The sequence below is a fragment of the Rhinopithecus roxellana genome, chromosome 2 (genome assembly GCF_007565055.1).
Source record: "Rhinopithecus roxellana isolate Shanxi Qingling chromosome 2, ASM756505v1, whole genome shotgun sequence".
NCBI classification, from domain to species: Eukaryota; Metazoa; Chordata; class Mammalia; order Primates; family Cercopithecidae; genus Rhinopithecus; species Rhinopithecus roxellana.
The window spans coordinates 187,979,629-188,001,904 of record NC_044550.1 but is presented as its reverse complement, the minus strand read 5'-3'; the positions used below and the strand labels follow the sequence as shown (position 1 = coordinate 188,001,904).

Sequence of the window (22,276 nt, the reverse complement as noted above, 5' to 3'; positions counted from 1 at the left end):
TCTCCATGCATTGCCAAGTATTCCATGGAGGCAAAATTACCCCCAGATGAGAGTCACTGGTTTAAGGCAATCTATGCTTCCCATCCTCTCACCAAGTAATTACTTTAGGGATATGATGTCAAGCTGATCCAATAAGGATAAGTGGGTTTTTCTGGAAATGTAGAGATAAAGAGGCTTTTCATTGGACTTACTGAGTCTTGAAACTGCTTTAGCTTTGATGGGGAGACCCTAGGGTTACTGAGGGTTATTACACATTGGAATTCTAAGGAAGCAACCAAACCAGGGTTGGCAGATATAAGACAGGAAGGTCAATTTAGCATGGATCAAGCAACTCAAAGGCCAAGTTCATTATTCAGTTATCTGAACCAATATATTTCCATTTATTTATTAATCATTTACTTATTTTACTACTTATTATTTACTATTTATCTTAAATTAGTTAGATTTTATCCCACTTAAAAGTGAAATTTCCTTAACACATTTGTGATCTAACAACGTATATTCACAATCATGCAGAAGGCAGAATACTAGAAAACTTGTTTTAGAAAACATTAATCACTTTAAGACACATGGATGATGGAAATACCTAAGTATGGTAGTTTGAAAGACTTTAAAATAGTAGTGCCTCCACTTACCTGCTAAAAGAAGATACAAATTTATTTCTATTTATCCATGCACCTCTGAAAATCTTTTCAAAAACAATTATGTTGCCTTCCTTAGCAGAACGGTCACAGCTGAATGCTTACAGAATAGTCCCTACCACCACTGGCATTAAGTATGATAGGGAAAATTAAAATGGAAATATTTATGAGTCTTAGCATGTAAACAGATGCTTTTGTAATATCATCTAGGTTCTGAAAACTGTAGGAAAAATGATAATTTATTTACAATCACGGTTATTTGGACTTCATGAACACAATATCAAATATGTGCAAAAACTTGTTCCCAAAATTATGACCAAAGTTTATTGTTATCTGTGGGAATAGTTTGAATTCATTGTGCAGAACTCATTCAGATTTTAAAAATTCTGTTTAATTGATATAAATTGATTAGGGGGAAATATTTTGTTGTTTTTACAGTTACTAAAATAAAGATTGTGTTCTATAGGTTTCAAAAACTGGTCAAATGGTAGAATATTAAAGAGTATAGTTCTATGAAACAAAAAGACAAAGCAATGGATGTTCCCTGTGTGACCTGAAAGGAAACAAAGTATCTTTGTTGAAATTGGCCTACTAGATTTTTGACCCATTTGGTAATAGATAAATTGAAAACCTGTAAATCACAACAACTCAAATTCAAAGAGAGATAATTTTAAAGTAAAAAAGTAACAGCATTCTTATACAGAAATGCAAAGGAAGGAGTGGGGTAGGGAATAGATACTATCCATACTACAGAAATGAAGCTTGATGTGCTAGAATCCTTAAATGACTGAATGCCCCCAAATAAAAAAACAAATGCCCCCAATTTCTAAAACTTTTCTGATTTTGAAGGTTAAACTGCATATGTTGTAAGAATTTTCCCAGAACCAGAATTCTGTACCCAGAAGTCATGTACGAAAAGAATTATGTATCAATGGACAAGTAAAATGTAAAACATTCACAAATGTAAATAAACCATTTTTTTTTTAGAACGTGAAGCCAACGTATTGCTAAAGGAATAATAAAGAGAGATTATTTTTGAGACAGGAATTCTTTAAAACCTTCTATTTTGACTTACATAGAGAAATAAACATTATCAAAATCCAGAATGACACCTCTGATTCAGTAACAGAGGATCATGTAAAAACATTGATCTCTAGTCACAATAATAACCTCTTTGACACTCCGGTGTTATCCTTGTGGAAAAACAGATTTTTCTCTGTTTATAACAAGCCTTCAAAGCAAGTATTCTAAATTGCTTCAAAGCAGTGTGTACCAGGACATGTGGCCTGGATACCAAACCAAAGCCTATTGCGAAGATTTTAAACCACATGCTCTGAATTTACAGATGAGGCAAAAGTATCTGAGGAGTAGGGGGGTCTGGGTTCTAAACACCTTCCTAAACCTAACATAATTTTGGAGCTCCAGGAGACAACCTTTTCTTAAAAAAATCTGCAGTTGTTGAATATCTCATTTCCAATCCATTTCCTCGTTGGTTTGTTTTTTGTTTGTTTGTTTGTTTTTTGCAACACAGCCTCACTCTGCTGCCCAGACTGGAGTGCAGTGGAGTGATCTCAGCTCACTGCAACCTCCGCCTCCTGGGTTCAAGCGATTCTCCTGCCTCAGCCTCCCGAATAGCTGGGATTACAGGCGCCCACCACCACACCCAGCTAATGTTTGTATTTTTGGTAGAGAAGGGGTTTCACCATGTTGGCCAGGATGGTCTCAATCTCCTGACCTCGTGATCTGCCCACCTTGGCCTCTCAAAGCGCTGGGATTACAGGCGTAAGCCACCAGGCCTGGCCCATTTCCTCTTTTAACTAGAAAACTTTCAGTTTAAATCAATTTTTTATCCTGCCAATAAATGGAAGATACACTTTTCTATCAAAATAACAAATATCAGTCATTTTGCTTTCCAAATAAACTAGTTCAGAAAATTTGTTTATAAAATTAAACCTGGAGTAAAAGCTGTTGTGACTCAGAAAACAATACCCCAAAATGAAGGCCACAGAAGTGGCCGCAGAAGCAAAAATTTTTCTCTGACCTTCTGCTCTCCTGTCTCAGTACCATTCATCCTGGAGGCCAGCATAGAAACCAAAACCCCCTTTCCCCAAGGCTAGCCATAATACCTGAAATCATTAATCTACCTTTCCCTCCTGCTTTCCTTGGAAAAACTGACCATAAAGAGATTATCTAGGCCAGGCGCAGTGGCTCATGCCTTTAATCCCAGCACTTTGGGAGGCTGAGAAGAGTGGATCACTTGAGGTCAGGAGTTTGAGACCAGTTTGGCCCACAGGGCGAAACTGCGTCTCTACTAAAAATACAAAACTTAGCCAGGTGTGGCGCCTGTAATCCTAGCTACTCGAGAGGCTGAGGCAGGAGAATCGCTTGAAACCGGGAGGCGGAGTGAGCCCAGATAAAGTCATTGCACTCCAGCCTGGGCTGCAGAATGCGATTTTGTCTCAAAGAACAAAAAGGAATTATCTGACCTATCTTGTTTGACTGTAGGTGATAAAACTCCCATTCCAGAGAGGGTCCTGCCCCATACCCAGAAGGAATGAATTACCTGAGAGGCCAAGAAGAATCTAGACAGATGGGGCTTGCTGGGTTTACCCACTCACTCAGTCTATTAGCATTAGGCCATACCATTTTGTGTAATCATATTTCTACATGGCTGTCCATACTGTGTTGAGCCTAAGCATAAAAATGAACAATTTATCCTGTATCTTTAGGTCTTCATTCTGAAGACTTCTGTGTATACATTCCTAAAATTTGTATGTATTTTGTCCAATTAATGTGCCTTTAGTGAGTTGATTTTTTCAGTGAACCTTCAGGGAGCAAAAGGTAAGTTTTCCCTTGGCCCCTACAAGGCATAGGGTCATATCCTTGTATTAATCTCTTTACCAGTTGGAGTGTCAGCTCTGTCATCAGTAAAATAAAATAATTATGTCTGCTCTATCATCCTGACAAAATCAAAACAAAATTTTAAATAAAAAAATGATAAAACAGAGTCATTTACTCCTTAATAAATGAAAAACGTAAGCTTTTTGAAATCTTAAACCATTAGATAACATTTTTTCATGAAATTAATTTGCATCTTACAAATATATGTCATATATACCCTATATACTTACATCAGAAGTTATGATCTCACTTGTATGTGTGTAAATTTGTTTGTGTGTTCACATGGATGCCAACACCACTGGCATACTACTTTCAATGGCTCCACTCTAAGGATATTTAAGTTCATTCTGTAACCACCAAAACACATGTTCTTCAATTATTTCTGACAAAAAAATTACAGTACAACAGATTAAAGGAATGTAGGGGATGAGATTTATGTTGTAACTTCTTTTTGTTATTTGTTGCTGATATTATTTTATAATGAATTACAACTATGAAATATGAATAGATATGTATCTGATAGCATCTCATGAGAATTATTTTCCTTCACGTTCATTCATGTGTAACATTTTAGATGCTATGTACTTCACAAATTACATTAAGATTCACTTTTCTGTTAGTCTGCAGGAGGTTCATGTTGCCCTCCAGTATCCATGTGGGCTTATGCTGCTAATATTATTTATGCTTTTCCAATTCTATGATTTTCCATAAAAAATTACAATACACATGTTTGTTGTTATAGTTGCACATTTTTTTTTAAAATGTCACAGCAGGGAAATGCTAACTTACTATAAACCATCTGAAGGGCTCTATGTTTGCTTTAGAAATGAACTTACAAAGTAATTCAGGATCTTATCTCCTCAGGCATGATCTACTTGAATTACCTAGAAAAGTGAAAAACCTGTACTGTGAAAAATATTGCAGAGACTAATTTGTGAGAGAGCAGTATGTTTTGTGTCCCTAATTTCTAAAATCCATACAGATAAATAATTTCCACTGTCCAGAAGGTTTTAACTGATGAAACTGGCTATAGGTATTTTTATACCAAATTATAATAAAAAGACAGATATTTGTGGCTTGAAGAAAGAAGACAAAAATGAGTGTCTAAGTAGTTAGAAATATGTAGCTATAACATATATGAGAAATACATATGAAATATATATCACCTATAACAGAAAACCTGAAGGCTGTACCATATATCCAGGCTTTAGTGGACTTCACGTGTATAGTTGTAAAATTAAAAAAAAAAAAAAAAAAAAAAAAGACCATTACCATGAAACAAATAAAAAAGTCAATGTTACCAAATCAGGGGATCATATTATAATATTATCTTTTAAAAAATGTTTGCATTGGTAAAGAACTGTCATAAATATTTCATATAATATTGAAGCACTAAATTTTCTAAGTAAATTAAAATCTCCAGGAGAACATTAATATGTAATAGTAAAATATACAGAGTTGTTCAGATGATCATTGGTGAAGGTTTGGGATCAAAGTGGCTCTAAATAATTCAACAACATCAATAATCTTAAGTGAAAAGGGTCCCTTCAGTTCAGTTATCATCTACTCACCATTTAACCCATAGACAGCTAGTCTCCTCCTTTTGTAACAACTATCTCTCCTTCTTGTCTTTTTATTACTTTTGAAGTATATTTTCTTCTTTTTATATTACAGCATTCCTGTAGACTTATATTCTTTGCCAAGCATTACTTCCTCAATACACGAACGAGTCCAAGAAACAGCTCCAAATGTTTATTTTCAAAGATTGATAGTACTAATAGTTATGGGCACTAACATTTTTGGAAAGATCTCAAGTCTTTTTGAGGCAGAACACAAACACATATATATTTATATATTGAAATCAGCCTTTATGCATGAAAAAATAAACATACTTCACTTTTACTATTTGGAAATCCTAATTACAAAAAGATATGATTTATATATCTTTTTCTACACAAGTGATAAGGCAAACATCTAACTTTACAGAAGCTATTATCAATTAATGCATTTTTTCATATTAACAAATACTGCGAAAACAGTTATTTCCCAACAGTTTTTTTGAGACAGGGTATTCCCCTGTCACCCAGGCTGGAGTTCAGTGAGGCAATCACAGGTTCCTGCAGCCTTGAACTTTCAGACTCAAGCAATCTTCCCACCTTACCCTCCCAAGTAGCTGTGGCCACAGGAGTATGGCACCATATCCAGCTACTTATTTAATTTAATTTTTGGTAGAGACGAGGTCTCACCATGTTGCCCAGGCTGGGGTTGAACTTCTGGGCTTGAGCAATTCTCGTGCCTGGAGAATAATAAATAAACAATGAGGCAATATAAAGCTTATGATTGGTAGACAGATACAGTATTCAAGGAGGCAAATTTCATAATATGTTTTCAGCATAAGTTGAGCTCTGGCAGAGAGTGAAAAATAAAATCACAGTGCTACACAATAATAAATTTAACTATATAAAAAACCAAAGCTACTAGTGTGGCACAAGTAAAAATTCACTTTCATTTTTATAACTTATTAGCAAAAGGTTTGATTGTGAGGATTGCTCCATCTAAAGTCTCAGTATGTAAAATTTATATAGCACTCAGTTAGTTATATTCAAGTCTGATTAAAAAGGCTGGCATGATACGTTTTCTCATTTACAAGTATTTAAAAGTAGCTAAGGGGCAGAGCAAGATGGCAGAATGGAAGCATACACCGTTTGTCCCCTTCTGCTGGAACAGCACGTTTTAACAACTGTCTGCACACAGAAAAGCTCCATGACAAGAACCAAAAATCAGGTGAGCAATCAAAGTACCTGGTTTTAGTTTCATTTTGCAAAAAGAGGGCACTGAGGGGAGCAGGAGAAGCAGTCTTGAATCGCCATTGACACCCCTCCCCAGTCCCCTGCAGTGGTCATGAGGCACATAGAGTATCTGTGCACTTTAGAGAGGGAGACAGAGTGACTGAGAAACTTTACATCGAACTCAGTGCTGCCCCGTCACAGCAGAGAATTAAACCATGCTGGGCTCAGCCAGCACGCACACAAGGAGGAAGCATTTGGACCAGCCCTAGACAGAGGGGAATCACCCATCCCATGGGCTGGAACTTGGGTTTCATGGCAAACCTCACCACTGTGGGCCAAAGTGCTCTAGGGTCCTAGGTAAACTTGAAAGGAAACTTAGGACACAAAGACTGCAATTCCTAGTGCTAGGCTGGGCTTAGAGCCAGTGAACTTGGGTGGCATGTGACTAAGGAAGACACCACCTGGCACAGCTCAAGGAGTGCTTGTGCCATCGCTTCTCCAACCCCAGGCAGTGCAGCTTGTAGTAACAAAAGTGACTCCTTCCTTCTGCTAAAGGAGAGAAGAGTGAAAAAGAAAGAGGACTTGTCTTGCATCTTGGATACCAGCTCAGCCACAGTAGGATAAGGTACCGGGCAGAATTATGAGGTCCCCAGTCCAGGCCATAGCTCCTAGATGACATTTCTCAACATATCCTGCTTCAAAAAGGACCACTGCCTTGAAGTGAAGAGCCCAGTCCTGGGAGGACTTATTACCTGCTGACTAAAGAATGCTTGGGCCCTGAAAAACCACCATTGATACCCAGGTGGTGTGCAGTGGGTCTTGGGCTCTGAGATGTGCTGGCTTCAGAAAAGACCCATCACATTCCCAGCTGTAGTGGCTATGGTGAAATACTTCTTCTTTTTAAGAAAAGCAGAGGGAAAAATAAAGGGGATTTTGTCTTGCACCCTAGTTTATCAGCTCAGTCACAGTGGGGTAGGGCAGCAATCAGGCCCTTGGAGTCCCTAAGTCCAGGCCTAGACTCTTAGACAGCATTTCTGGACCTGCTCTGGGCCAGATGGGAATACACTTCCCTGAAGGGTGAGTCCAGGCCTGGCAACATTCACCACAAGCTGAGGAAGATGCCTTGGGCTTTAAGTGAACATTGGTGATAGGCTGGAGAACCCCCGTGGACTAGTAGTGATGGGAGCCACAAGAGAGGATCTTCAGCCATAGTAAGAGGAGGGAAGAGTGGGAAGGACTTTGTATTGTGGTTTGAGTTCCAGCTTAGCCGCAGAAGAATAGAACATCAGGCAAATTGCTAAGGTTTTTGGCTCTAGTACTTGGCTCCCAGACAGAATCTCTGGACACTCCCAGGGCCCGAGGAACTCACTACACTGAAGGGAAAGGCCTTGAACAAGTCCCAGTACCATGCTGGCTTCAGGTCTGACCCAGCACAGTCCCAGTGACGGTGGTCACAGGGGTACTTGCATCATTACACACCCTGTCCCAGATGGCTCAGCACATAGAATGACACTCAATATGTTTGAGGGTAAGGGAAAAAAAAACAAGTCTCTGCCTGGTAAGTGAGATAATTCATTCAGGTCTTATCCAAGACCACCAAGGCATTACCTCTATGAGTCTGCAAAAACCACAACATTATTGGGCTTGGGGCCCAAGTCCCTTCAAATACCCAGAAGGCCTTCCCAAGAAGGACAGGCACAAACAAGCCCAGACTGTAAAGACTATAATAAATATCTACCTCTTTAGTTACCAAACACTGAAGAACACCTATAAGTATCAACAACATCCAGGCAAACAGGACCTCATCAGATGAACTAAATAAGGCACCAGGGACCAGTCCTGGAGAAACAGAGATATATGACTTTTCAGAAAGAGAATTCAAAATGGCCATTTTGAGGAAACACAAAGAAATTCAAGAATAGCGAAGAGAAGGAATTCTGAGTTATATCAGATAAATTTAATAAGCAAATTGAAATACTTAAAAGGAATCAAACAGAAATGCTACACTTGAAAATGCAATTGACATGCTGAAGAATACTTCAAAGTCTGTTAACAGCAGAATTGATCAAACAGAAGAAAGAATTAGTGAAATAGAAGGCAGGCTATTTGAAAATACACAATCAGAGGAGACAAAAGAAAAAAGAATAAAAAATAATAAGCATGCTTACGGGATCTAGAAAATAACTTCAAAAGAACACATCTAAGAGTTATTGTCGTTAAAGAGGAGGGAGAGAAAGAGACAGAGGCAAGGGGGATTCATAGGGATAATATCAGAGAACTTTCCAAACCTAGATAAAGATACCAACATTCAAACACAAGAAGGTATAGAACAGCAGGCAGACATAACTCAAAGAAGACTACTCTGAGACTTTTAATAATCAAACTTCCAAAGGTCAAGGATAAAGAAGGGATCCTAAAAGCAGCCAGAGCGGAAAAACCAAACCAAACCAAAACAAAAAAACCCAAATGACACAAAGCTCCAATACATCCGGCAGCAGTTTTCAGTGGGAACCTTACAGGCCAGGAGAGAGTGGCATGACATATTTAAAGTGCTGAAAGAAAAAAACTTTTACCCTAGGATAGTACATCCAGTGAAAATATCCTTTAAGCATGAAGGAGAAATAAAGGCCTTCCCAGGCAAACAAAAGCTGAGTGATTTCATCAAAACCAGACAGGCAATGCTAAAGGGAGTTCTTCAATCAGAAAGAAAAAAGATGTTAATGAGCAATAAGAAATCACCTGAAGGAAAAAACAAAACAAAACAAAACAAAAAAAAAAAAAAAAGAAAGAAAGAAAGAAACAAACAAAAACCTCACTGGTAACAGTCAGCCCACAGAAAAACACAGATTAGTATAGCACTGTAATTATAATGTATAAGCTTCTTTTGACTTAAGTAGAAGGACAAAATGATGAACCAATCAAAAATAATAACTAGAGCAACTTTTCAAGACATAAACAGTACAATAAGACACAAAGAGAAACAACAAAATGTTAAAAAGTGGGAGAATGAAGTTAAAGTGTAGAGTTTTTATTAGTTTCCTTTGTGTGAGTTTGGTTCTTTACACAATCAGTGTTAAGTTGTCATTAGTTTTAAATAGTGGGTTATAAAATAGTGTTTGTAAGCCTCGTGGTAACCTCATGAAAAACATGTAATGGATACATAGAAAATAAAAAGCAAGTGATTAAAGCATACAGCCAGAGAAAAATCTGGTTTTGACCTTGTAGACTCCTTAAAAGGGATTCCAAATTTCCATGAACCATGCTTTGAGTATGACTGCAATAAAGGGTTAATAGTTCCTGTTGGCAAAGGAGACCTAACACAATTCCCTTTAGCTTTCCCCATAAGCTAGAATGAAATATTTGAATCATTAAATAAAATTTTTAATTTTGAACAATGCATATGGTAACATACAACTTCTTTCAAAATTAAATGAATAGCAAGAAATACTTGAAAGTAATTTAGCAAACATTATCAAAATGTACTTCCAGAATTGAAAGAAGCTAAATATTAGAGAAGAAGAAATAAATAAATGCCTTCCATATAGGAAATTTGCTGTTTCTCCATATTCTTTACATTTGGGCCTTGGAAAACGTTACCTTCCTTCTCTCCTTTCTTTTCCTCTATATTTAAAAAGACATGCACACAGACAGTAATCCTTAAGTAACGTATTATATATTACAGGTTCTATGTCTTTCTTTCTTCTTATTACATAGAATATGGATTCAATGAAAAAGTTCCTAACATGAGGAATTGTTTCTGATCCGTTATAGTTTATAAGAGATATACAAGACAATATAATGGATCTGTCAAAGAAGTAAAAGAGAATACTTGAATGGAACAACTCATGTATATAAATGCAGTTATTGCAGAACACTTACTAGGCTATGTATACTCCAAAACTGCCACTGGCATTTCACCTCCTCATACTGTTGAAAAATTCTTAGCATCACCCCGAATGACTTCAGCAGAACGCAAGATCTTTTGTAAGCTATAAAATTACCTTCAGTGCTATTGATATAAACTGAAAACTAACTTTTCAGAAAGATGGGAAACAATTATTTCTCTATTTTTTTTTTTTTAAGCAGCTTCATTCTGTCACTCGGGTTAAGTGCAGTGTTGTGATCACAGCTCACTGCAGCCTTAACCTTCTGGGCTCAAGGCATCCTCTCACCTCAGCACCCCCGAGCAGCTGGGACCATAGGTGCACCCCACCAGGTCCAGTTAACTTTTTATTTTTTGTAGAGATGGTACATCCAGGCTGGACTTGAACTCCTGGAATCAAGCAATACTCCTGCCTCAGCCTTCCAAAGGGCTGTGATTACAGGTGTGAGCCACAGCACCCGGCCTTCTCTCTCTCTCTCTCTTTTCTGCATGTTCCTAATGTGACTGTAATATGTGAACACCCTGAGTCTAAAACAAAACTTAGATCACTCCTTTAAATAGAAAAAAAAAAAAAAATACGCCTACTTTGTACATTTGACACCTGTACTTGATAGAAAACTCAAAAGAAATAATTTTTAAATGTCTAGATTCATGATGTTTGATTCTAAGAGTATTCAAAATGCAGGCAATATATCTATTTCCATACCTCCAGAAATAACTGCCAATATTTCTTCTATATTGTCCCCACTGAAAAGCCCATTAAATTTAACTTGGTTTTAAATACTCATTTTTTCGCTTTAAAATAATACATTGAGGATAAACATATAGACAGAAAGTAGATTGGACATTGCACAGGATGGGGAAGGAGATTGGGATGAACAGTAATTGGCATGCAGAATCTTACTGTGATGACAAAAAAATTCTAAAACTGATTTATTGCAATGGTTGCAACACTTGCTAAGTTCACTAAAAACATCATTGCACAATTGAAATGAGTGAACTATATATAGGATATACAAATGCTTCAACAGATTTACATTACAAATAAATCATTACATGAGAGGAGTCAGACAAAAAGTATTTAATATATGAAACCTTTTACTAAAATTACAAAGTGGGAAAAACTAATTTAGAGTTTTCGAAATCAGGATAGGGCAATCCTTGTAGGAAGGAATATGGCTGGTGCAGAGCACAAAGGGGAGCTTTCTAAGACGACGTTAATTTTCTGCCTTGTCTGTGATAGTTACACGGATGAGCTTGATTTGTGAAAATTCATTGAGGTGTACATCTATGATATATGGAATTTTCTGTAGATATATTATACATCAATAAAAAGTCCACAGCAGAACAGTAATAAACTTGTGAACAGATGATAAGCAAAAGATTACTAGAAAAAAGCTATGTCCTTGTGTTCTTTACTAGTGTTCTTCCACTTATATAGCTAGTATTACTTAGGTCTCTTCTGGTTCCACTAATGCTGCCATCTTTCAAGAAGCAGCTCTAAGATTTCCTCTCCAGTGAAATGCGCTCTTATATCATTTAGCTGAAAGAGCCTTCCTCCTTTAATCTCTTCAATACATATAAATGAGATAAAAAGTAAAATGTTGAGTAAATGATATAGTTGAGTTTTCTCATCTGCCAAAAAATACATAGTTTTATGGGGAGAAAACACAACTAACTTATTTATCCATCAAACCCCAAAGTAACTGTCATGGTAAACTGAACGTTGTAAACTTTCAAGTAAGTGCTGGTTAACAACGGAAATATTTCCATTAATAGTTAAGAATAACATGAAACCTAAGCTGAATGCCAAATGTAAAATTTCTAGTTATCCAGTTGCTGAACTGTCATTTTCATATTTAGATTTCCAAAATTATGTGTAATATTTTTTAAAAAACTCTCTAAAATATATAAAAATAAAACAAAAAGAAATAGAAACCATTCAAATAATAGAGTTAAAAAAGCTTTTAAGTGGCATAACAAAATTAGAGAGCATATTTATTTATTAATTTATATATACAAAGTTGGTTTTAGGTAAAATCAACAGACAGTCTCCCTTCTAGAAGCCCACAATTTGCTTTAGACAAGGCAGCTGTATGATAATATAGGTTTGTTAATGTTTAGATGAGATTAAAGAGGGATGTAGATGATAATAATTGAGTAAAAGTATAAGTTTCTGAGAAGGACAAATAAATCTGTTGTGATATTTTAACAAGTTATCGAGTAAGATAATGAAACAGAGGTAAAGCATGGACTATTATTGGTGGGTGGTGGACAGAATGGCATGAGAGCACACGTGATTGGAGAACATGAAATCTGGAAAGCAATGAAGAAAGTGGCTTCTCTAGAGCATATATCAGATTACATAGCTCCACTGAAGAAAAATATGGAAATCAAGAGTTACAGCCTTTCAATTTAACTTCCAAATTTTTCACACCTAGCTTTAATTTACACGTCAGTATGCAGTTTAATTTATGCCTTTGTTCAATGTATATTCAAACATCTGCCTCAATGACATTTCATGTTGCTCCTTGCCTGAGGCATCTGTCTACTGCATCAAGCTGAAGCAAGTTATGGGCTTTTTTAACAAGGTTATACAAGAATACAGTGATAATAATGCTGTTTATGCTGAGTAATAATCCTTCATAAGACACACTTAGAAATGTTTAGACTCTGATACAGTCTCTTTCTAGAAGTTTAAGCAAAAGAAAAGAATTAAGATACCTTTTAAAAAAACATGTTTTCCATTATGATTTCAGTTTAAATGCTTTAATCTATTTAAACTGTTTATACCATTAGTATGATGTCCATATCATAAGTAGTAATTATTAGCACTATTTAACATGCTGTGGTTGGCATAATAGTGTAACTAAGTTCATTATAAAGCAGCTTAAATGACCATGACCATCGCGTCTCTTGGGAGCTTACAAAATAGAACCTGATTTCTTTTCTCAGAGAGTCAAAAACATTTACTTTGGACAAGTCTAAATGTAGTACATTTAATAGTTAAAAGGCAAGTGAGAAACTTGCTTCCATGGAGAATTAACCACAGTTATTTCAGCTAACTGACAACTCATATTTGTGAAACCACCAGGAGGGCTTACACAAATGATTTACTAACGGTGCTTAAAGTATTTTTACTCTACAGATTTGTCACTTAGTGTACGCATCCCATATAGTTCAGTGGCTCTAAAGGATCCATTATAACTACTTTTTTGAAATAGTTATAAGATTAAAGGCTTATTTTTGGAGCCGTTAATAATATCAATGAAAGGATTAAAACAATTTCAGTGAAAATCATACAGAGATGAAAGAGCTAATGCTTCTATTACATTTTAAGTGACAAATGAATCAGAGAAAGGCAGAATTTCCTTCTCAACCCACATTCCAAATGAATTCTACAGAATCTTACGTTTGATTAACTAAAACAAATAAACATAACAATTTAGTCCTAGTGCCCACTGAATAGTACTCATAGAAAACCACTCCTGAAATGCCATTAAAATACCTACAGACAATGAAATAATTAGAAGTCTTTCAGGCATAGCATTTAATATAGTTGGAGATACGTATATCAAACATGTAACAATGATAGAGGCACACAAGAACAACAAGATGCAACCAAACTTTTATCAAATGAAATCTCTAATTTTAATATCTTATTTCTTATTAATGCTCACCTTAGTATGAGCCATCATTTTAGTAATAGACAAATAAAAGCCCTCAGATTTGCCCAGATTTCATTATCCTTCAAGTACACCTCAGATGCCTTAATCATCAAAAACTTGACATATTATAATTTGTATTAATAGTTTATACAACAGTAATTTATAAAAATAAGATATTGACTATGAATGTATTAATTACACACAAAAATACTTGCCAGAATTTTGAATATGAAGAAGACAAAAGGTGAAAAATAAGGAAGGCTTTCTTCAGTACAAGAGAGAGAAACCTTGAAATCTACTGTTTCTGCCTTTGGACTTCAACTTGTTTAGTTTTATCTAAAATATAGTTTTCCCTATAGTTTAAAAAGTCCTTAAATAATAGAAGGAAAAGAAATAACTGAATAGCTGTAGGCTTATAGTAAATGAATGACTTTATCTCTGATTTCTGAGAAAGCATGGTAATAGTGAACAAATATCTAAGAGATATGTAATATATAGCTAACTTATCAAGAAATTTTAACATAATTTAAGCTTATATAATATGCATTCCTATTGACCAGTCTTTTTAGAATCAAAAATATTTTTCTAACCCACTGATATTATATATTTATATCTATTTATGTTAATATGGCCATATTTAGATTGCTCAAATATTTAATTTCATATGCTGAATAGTAAAAGAATACTTTTAAAATTATTTTCCATGGCCAACTAATCCTTAATCAATACTCCTACTATATTTTGATTAATGATTATAAAATTATCTATTAATTTTTACTTCTTTTTTTCCCTACATTGTTAGAAAGTTATTGTTAGCAGTAAAATAATTTTTCTGCCATATTTGGAGAAAATCCTATTTCTGCAAATTGTGAAAAATACATTTCTTCTCTCATGTAATGAACTCAGTTCTAGAGAACACTATGAAAATAACAGCATGCAATGTCTTGCAGACCATGAAATGTAATAGATAATCCAGTAAATTGTAATACTTTCCAAATGCTGCTTGCAATTAGCATTTTGGTGATATAGGGAATAGTCAGATATGGAAAACTATTTCAAAATATCCTAAAATACATAACACTGTTTATGTTCTTATGTTCAATATGTAACACAGATGCATGTTGAAGGTTTATATTATGCACAAAGAAAAGAATATTAGACGTATCATACCTTTGAGACATAATCTTATAGGCATCTGGCAGATAACATCGGATATTCTCCATCTGAGCAGGGTCAGAGTCACAAATTTTGTCATCAGTCCTGCCGTAGTTCGCACTTTCTATCATGATGACGTCTGTACCCGGACAACGGAGCTCTATAGGATAGCTCTCACAGGATAGCTCTCTGCGGACCACAGCCATCGGAATTGGGGCACGGCTGAAAGCTGCCAAAAGGAGGAAGAAGAAAAGAGATGCCATTCTTACCACATACAAAGGAAGATTACATGTGTTTGCTTTTCCAGTGTTTGGGGTAAATCAATACCAAGATACAAAGCAGTTAAGATTCATAATTTTAATTAAACTAGAATATTTTTTCTATTCAGTAACTTTATAAATATGTTTATTCTATTTCAACAAAAACAGTTCTTAAAATCTTTATCACAATTGTTTTTCTTATAAATGGAAAAAGGTACTGTCAATTTTGTATTAAACTCTTGGCCTGGTGTGTCAGATTAAAACTAGATAGAGATATCATCCAGTTTATACAGTCAGATATTCAGATAAACCTTGCAAGTGTTCCTTTCTTCTTTTTAATAACAAAATCATCATTGAAAAATTGCACTATCGTTGACTTTAAATACACTTAATCTATTTCAATTTTACAACATACTTCCATTGTTTGAGGCAATACTTCATGATTTCACTGTAGAACTAATGCATGCTATTTAAGAAAATGGAGATTCGTTTGGAGGAGAAGTTATATTTTCCTTTAGCTCCTCCCCATACTCTTCCCCCAAAGTCAACAGCTAACTAGTTACCCATGTGGAGACCTCCAAATTATAATTTTCTTCACAGAAACAGACATGTGTGTGTTCTCCCACTCCTATTTTCATTTTACTCTAGTAATTTTACTCAGGTAGTATCACACTATACACATTGTTTGATATTTTGTATTATTTTATTTATAAATATAATGATATATGATGGAAATCTTTCCATATCTGGATATTTTTTCCTTCATTTTTAATGGCTACATCTCATAAAAATATAAATTATTTAACTGGTCCTATGTTCATGGACACTTGGAAAGGTCTTGGTGTTTTTGTGTCATAATACTGCAAGGAAGCCTAAACCTATCTGTGCACCTATATATTTGAGAAATATATAGTAATTATATACTTGAGTAATATATTTGAGAAAACCTAATTATCCAAATACATTTTATGGTATATTTCTAAAAAATGAGATCGATGGATCAAGAGGGCAATACATTTCAAATCTGGCAAATATCAATAGATTTCAAATAAACTTGAAAACGTATACTTTCTATCAACAATACTTTCTTTTTCAAAACTAAATATTATCAATTCCTTTAAGTTTTGTCAATTTGATAAAGAATGGTATAATATCTTTAACTTGTACTACTTTACTTGTACTGTGGAATGTATTTTCATATATTTATTGACCTTTAATATTGCTTTTATTCGTAAATGGTTGCTTACATTTATGTAAAGTTTACTGTTATAAAAGTTTTTTGTAAAAAAAAAAATAAACATTTGTCCTTTACATTTATGAGAAATACACTTTTTCTAGCTTGATGTTTAATTTTAGATGTTTGCTGGACATCTATATTTAAGTTTTATATAGAAAAATGTCTGCCTTTTCCTGTCAAGTTTAACAGTTTCCCTCTCCAAGATTGTGAACATAATCACTGCATTATTGGGAAAGAGTCAAATGTTAAGTTATAATAACTCAACAAATCTTCTTTTATAAGCATGTAATTAAAATTTTAAATGAAGTGTTTACTAACTGTCAAATAAGTTGATTTCCACATTAAGAGAATCAGTTATAGAGAAATATGTGATAGCTTAAATTTGCATTTATAGTTGATTAAATCACTAATGTGCACATGCACAAAAGACATGTATTTAAATAAATATATGCTTATCTTCTTGTGGCTTTTCTATGAAGCATGAAATGTGAAAAGAAGGGAGGAGAGAGGCAGGGAGGTGAGAAATAGAGGGGCAAAGAAAAACATATAACTATAAATATTTTCACTTAAAGTTTAGAGAAAATATTGATTGGGTTTGTGAAATATACCCATAATTTAAAAGTTGAGAGTGATGTAGGTTTTCACTTCATTTGTATGATATTTTTGAAAAAGTATGACTGTACCATAGTCCCTAGGCAAAACTTCTTAACAGGTTAACAGGTCACTTGACGTTCTTCAAGTTGCACTGCACAGTTAATTCCATTCTGGTTGGTGTTCAACATTTTCTCTCTCTCTCTCTCTCTCTCTCTCTCTCTCTCTCTCTCTCTCTCTCTCTCTCTCTCTCTCTCTCCCCCTCTCTCTCTCTCTCCCTCTCTCTCGTGTGCACACACATACACACCCACAGAAGAATCTAGAATATCCACAGCATTGACTGAAGAGAGTTAGCACAATTAAAGATTGGTTGTAATGTTATTTTTAAAGTTTGTTGTTGTGTCAACACTTGGCAAGGTACTCTCACAATAGACACTAAATTTCTGATACGTGCATTTCTATTGTCCCTAAATTAAAATTCTTTGTTTGTCACTCAGAAATTGGATGCTTATTTAAATCTGAAGTCCTTTTCAATACTGAGATTCTATTTTCATGGATATAGACATTTTCAATAGTGTATTTAAAGTCTTATATAATAGAATCATTGAATTAAAAAAAGGACTTTGGTAAATTTAAATGGAATCATAGAGGTGTTTTTGTTTTTGTTTTCACAAAAGTCCTTAATATCAGAATTCTCAGAATATTTTAGAGTAAAGTTTTACACATTTATTAAGAGACAAATTGTTTCCTTTTATAATCATTTTATAAAAAATCACATTGAAACTGCTTCCAAACATTGAATTCATCTAGCTCTAGTATGTTGACTAAACTAGTCAATTAAGTTGTTTTTTTTGAACAAAAAAAAAAAAAAAAAAAAAAAAAAAAAAGGTTAATGTAACAATAAAACAACAAATTAGCAAAAAGCATTTGTTTCACTAAGTGGAGAATTTGATTTATAAACTCATGGGTCAGTTTTGTCAAAACAATGACATAGCTTTAATCTGGATCTTCACTGTTAAAAATATGATTTAGTACCAGACACTAGACAGTTGCAAAGTCAATTAAAATGTCGAGGCCCAAATTTTCCATGTATCTTTTGGACTTGTAAGAATATTCAACAGTTATGGATATGGCAATTTTTATGGAGAACCAGAGTTTATTTGTGTATGCTTTCTTCCACTGAACATATAATTGCATTTATATCATCAGTAACCCAGTGACAAATTGCATTCCATAAATGATGCGTGCTTTGTTTAAGGGAATTTGTTAATGGGAATGTATTGCTGGAAACTACTCTATAAGATTATCTAATTAGCTATTTAAATTACTTTTAATTATTTTACTGTTTTAATAATAACCAAACTCCAAAGGAAAAAAAAATGATTTTTGTTAAGAAAAGGTTTCTGCCATTCAGTTATCATGCTACTAATGGAAAGACGTGGTTAGAAGAGGAAAACACTAAAACATGGAAAACTCCAACAATTCAAATGCAGAGTAATCAGTCAAATAGTCTACTGCATGTTGTGCCAGGTTAACATTGCATTGGGCATTGTGGACTGGCGCATAACGTAATAATTTGGAGCAAAGAAGGCATATACATACCTTCTTATGCTCCTTCCCATTTTTATTCCACGAAGTAATCTGTTATATCAAAGATTACAGTGTCATATATTAGGTGTGTAATAAATATCTGCTGAATAAATTGGAAAAGGTTTAGATGTGAAATCTAGAAACCCTCCGCTAGGATGCCACACTTTGGAACTACTCACTGACCATAGGACTGACTAAAGGAACATGAACTAATTAAACTTCTCTGATAAAGATGCCAGAACCTCAGAAAGTTTCCAAATTTCATATCAAACATACAGCTAGTGAAAAGTTCTTTGGATCATTATTAACTGTGAGGAAAGCACATAAAAAATAAATATCAAATAATAAAAGAAATAGCTCCCTATTCTTGCTCACTTGTTTTCCACAGACATTAATCTGATTTTTCACTTCTTTTCTGAGATTTTAGCCACTTCATTACTGAAACCTCTTGTTGTTCTGTTTCCTTCTCCTTGGGCTCTCTCCCTTACTGATAAACCTATTTGCTGCTTTTTGACTCAATATGCTATAAGTCCTTGATGAACTTGTGTGTGATAACTAAAGATACCAGACTAAGAATAGGAAGTCAGGAGGCTAGAAGTAGGCGACCAATCAAGAGTCAGGTGATTCCTCTTGGTCTCCAAGGACTGGGGTCAGAGACTTGCCAAGGTAATCCTAGGTTATAAACAGGGGGCTTTCAAAGAAGGGAATATTACTTCAGACATGCAATTATGGTACAAAACATATCAACAAGTAAAAGACTAAACACAGTCTAAGAGGCAAGTAGCCAATTAATTGGTTGAGGTTATAACAAATATAATTAATTTAGTTGAAATACGTTAAATTTAAGGTGTTAGGATACCTGCAAATGGTTAATAATCAGTTAGATGCATGAGTCTAGAATTCAGGAGTAGAATATAGGCTAGAACCGTGTTAATATATAAAGTAGCTAAGTGAGTGTCTATAGAGTAAGAGAAAAGGGATGAACAAAGAAGTTAAAATATCAGTGGTCACTGACGACTTGAAGAAGGTGCTCCTTAGTCATGGGAGAAATATAGAGAAGGTCATTTCATATATGTTCAAGGAAGATTTTTACTGTATGGACTAAATCACCTGCCACTGCACTGGGGGAAGGGAATGTAAATAATACATGATAGATAAATCAAGCATTTTTCTGTCTCTCCCTGGGCCAAGTGTTCAATGTCCTAGTCAAATCTGTTTTTTTTTTTTTTTTTTTTTTTCCCCATGCACTGCTCTACACTGAGTGATCCACTCAAAAATGAGGGTTACACATTAATGGTAGACTGGATACAGAAAATATGGTACATATACACCACAGAATACTATGCAATCATAAAAAGGAATGAGATCATGCCCTTTTCAAGCACATGAATGGAGCTCGAAGGCATGATCCTCAGCAAACTAACGAAGGAACAGAAAACCAAGCACCACATGTTTTCACTTATAAGTAGGAACTGAACAATGAGAACACATGGGGACAGGGAGGGGAACAACACATACTGGGGCCTGGGGGCAGGGGCGGGGGGAAGGAGAGCACCAGGATAAATAGCTAAAGCATGCATGTCTTAATACCTAGGTGATGGGTTGATAGGTGCAGCAAACCACCATGGCACCACTTACTTATGTAACAAACCTGCACGTCCTGCACATGTATCTCAGAACTTTAAATTAAATTAAATTAAATTAAATTAAATTAAACTAAAAGAAAAAATAGCCGGGCAAGGTGATGGGTGCCTGTAGTCCCAGCTACTCGGGAGGCTGAGGCAGGAGAATGGCGTAAACCCCGGAGGTGGAGGCGGAGCTTGCAGTGAGCTGAGATCCGGCCACTGCACTCCAGCCTGGGCGACAGAGCCAGACTCTGTCTCAAAAAAAAAAAAAAAAAAAAAAAAATTAAAAGAAAAAAGAATAAGGGCTACAGCCTAATATCCATATAGCAGAGATGAAAATCTTCAGACTGCCCTATTTGTCTGCTACAATTATAAAAGCATCAGCAAAATGGCTTATATTTTTATTTATTTTCCATTTCCTTCCCTTCATATTTTGTTTACTGCAAATCCTGTGTATTAAAAACAAGACAAGAAATCTATCAAATAATTTTTTACAAAAGAATCAATAAGAAATGCAAATTAGAAGACTATTTTGTAGTAATAAAGATAAGCAAAGACGGTTGTTTTAAATGGGTAATGACAAAGAATGTATTTGATCAACATTTAGGAACAACGAATTATATGATTTGATGACAGACTGAACATGAAAGGTAAGGGAGAGAGTGACAAGAATGGCTCTCAGGTTTCTGACATAAGCAAATGGTTAGATTTTAGTGTCATGAACAAAATTTGGTAGGAAGTTAAATATACAAGTCTATGAATCAGAATAGTGATTTTCATCAATCTGACAGTTAAAAGGTAGTGCTTAAAAATCACAGCAGTAGATAAGCTAACCTAGGGAGAGAGTGCAGATATTTCAAGAGGTCAAAGTGAGTCAGGATAGGCAATCAAGGAAGTGACCATGTCCTGGAGATGCAGCAACTGTGGCCCTTTAAGAGCAATTCTTTCAGTACTCACATTGCAGTCAAGCTCATTCAAGAAGGGCTATCTCTAGGAGGGAATTGTCCCATGGAGGACATGCACATTTTGATTTTACCTGTCCTCAAAGTTACTCTTTGCTGATTATAATAGTGAAAAACACACCCCTGGATGGAGATTTAAGATGCTAATGAGACATGTGATGTATGAACAAGCATGTACAGCTACTGTGCATGTGCACCCAGAGGACCACTCAGAACATGCTTACTAGTAACACCTCTTCCCACCTTCTCATGAATAATCATGTAAGATGACTCCCATAAAGGGAGTTTTCCCAGTAACACTGGCTGTCTCATCCTTATGAGCAGCCCTCTCTGAATCATCTCTCAGGATGTACTGTCTATTCTGCACCTAACTTTCAAAATATTCTTTCTTCTTTGCCATAAATTGTTCCATGCTGCATCTCCATTGCTGTGTGTCTCTTATTTAAATTCTTTAAACTAAGAAGGTAAGAACCAAACTTTCACAACAGCCATCAATACATGTGGCAGTTTTAAAATGTGTTCACAGTTCTTTGATACTCTTCCAGTATTCTTCCCTTTCCTTTAGAATGTGGATGTACTGAGTGAATCGCTTCTAAAGGACTTAGTGTGGTATAAATGAGTATATGATTTCAGAGAGTAGTTCATTAAAAACACACTGCCACTTCAGTCTTCCTTGGGTCCCTTGTTTTGTGCAAAGCCAACTATCATATCTTGAGAGGACTCAAGCAGTCCTATGGAGAGGTCCAGGGAGCAAAGAACTGAGGCCCCCAGGATAAACTTGGGAGGCACATGAGAGAGGCACCTTGGAGGCTGATCTTCCATCCACCAGAAAGCCTTCCTTCAGGCAAATGCAACCCCACAAGACACCCAGGCTATACCCAATTAGTTAAACTACTCCTGGACTCCTAACATACAGAAACTGTGGAAGATAATAAATGTTTATTGTTTTAAGCCACAGAGTTTTTCGCTATGCA

General features: G+C 35.2%; 1 protein-coding gene across 7 annotated transcripts in view; it reads right to left on the bottom strand.

The window, feature by feature from the left end:
* The window catches only part of ADGRL3 (adhesion G protein-coupled receptor L3), a 915,407-nt gene that overhangs the window by 476,520 nt on the left and 416,611 nt on the right, over positions 1-22,276 (bottom strand). For all 7 annotated transcript variants that reach the window (XM_030925166.1, XM_030925184.1, XM_030925200.1 and 4 more), the window contains one exon: positions 15,053-15,266. In XM_030925166.1, the coding sequence (XP_030781026.1) occupies positions 15,053-15,266 (214 nt within the window). The remainder of the gene's footprint in view (positions 1-15,052; positions 15,267-22,276) is intronic.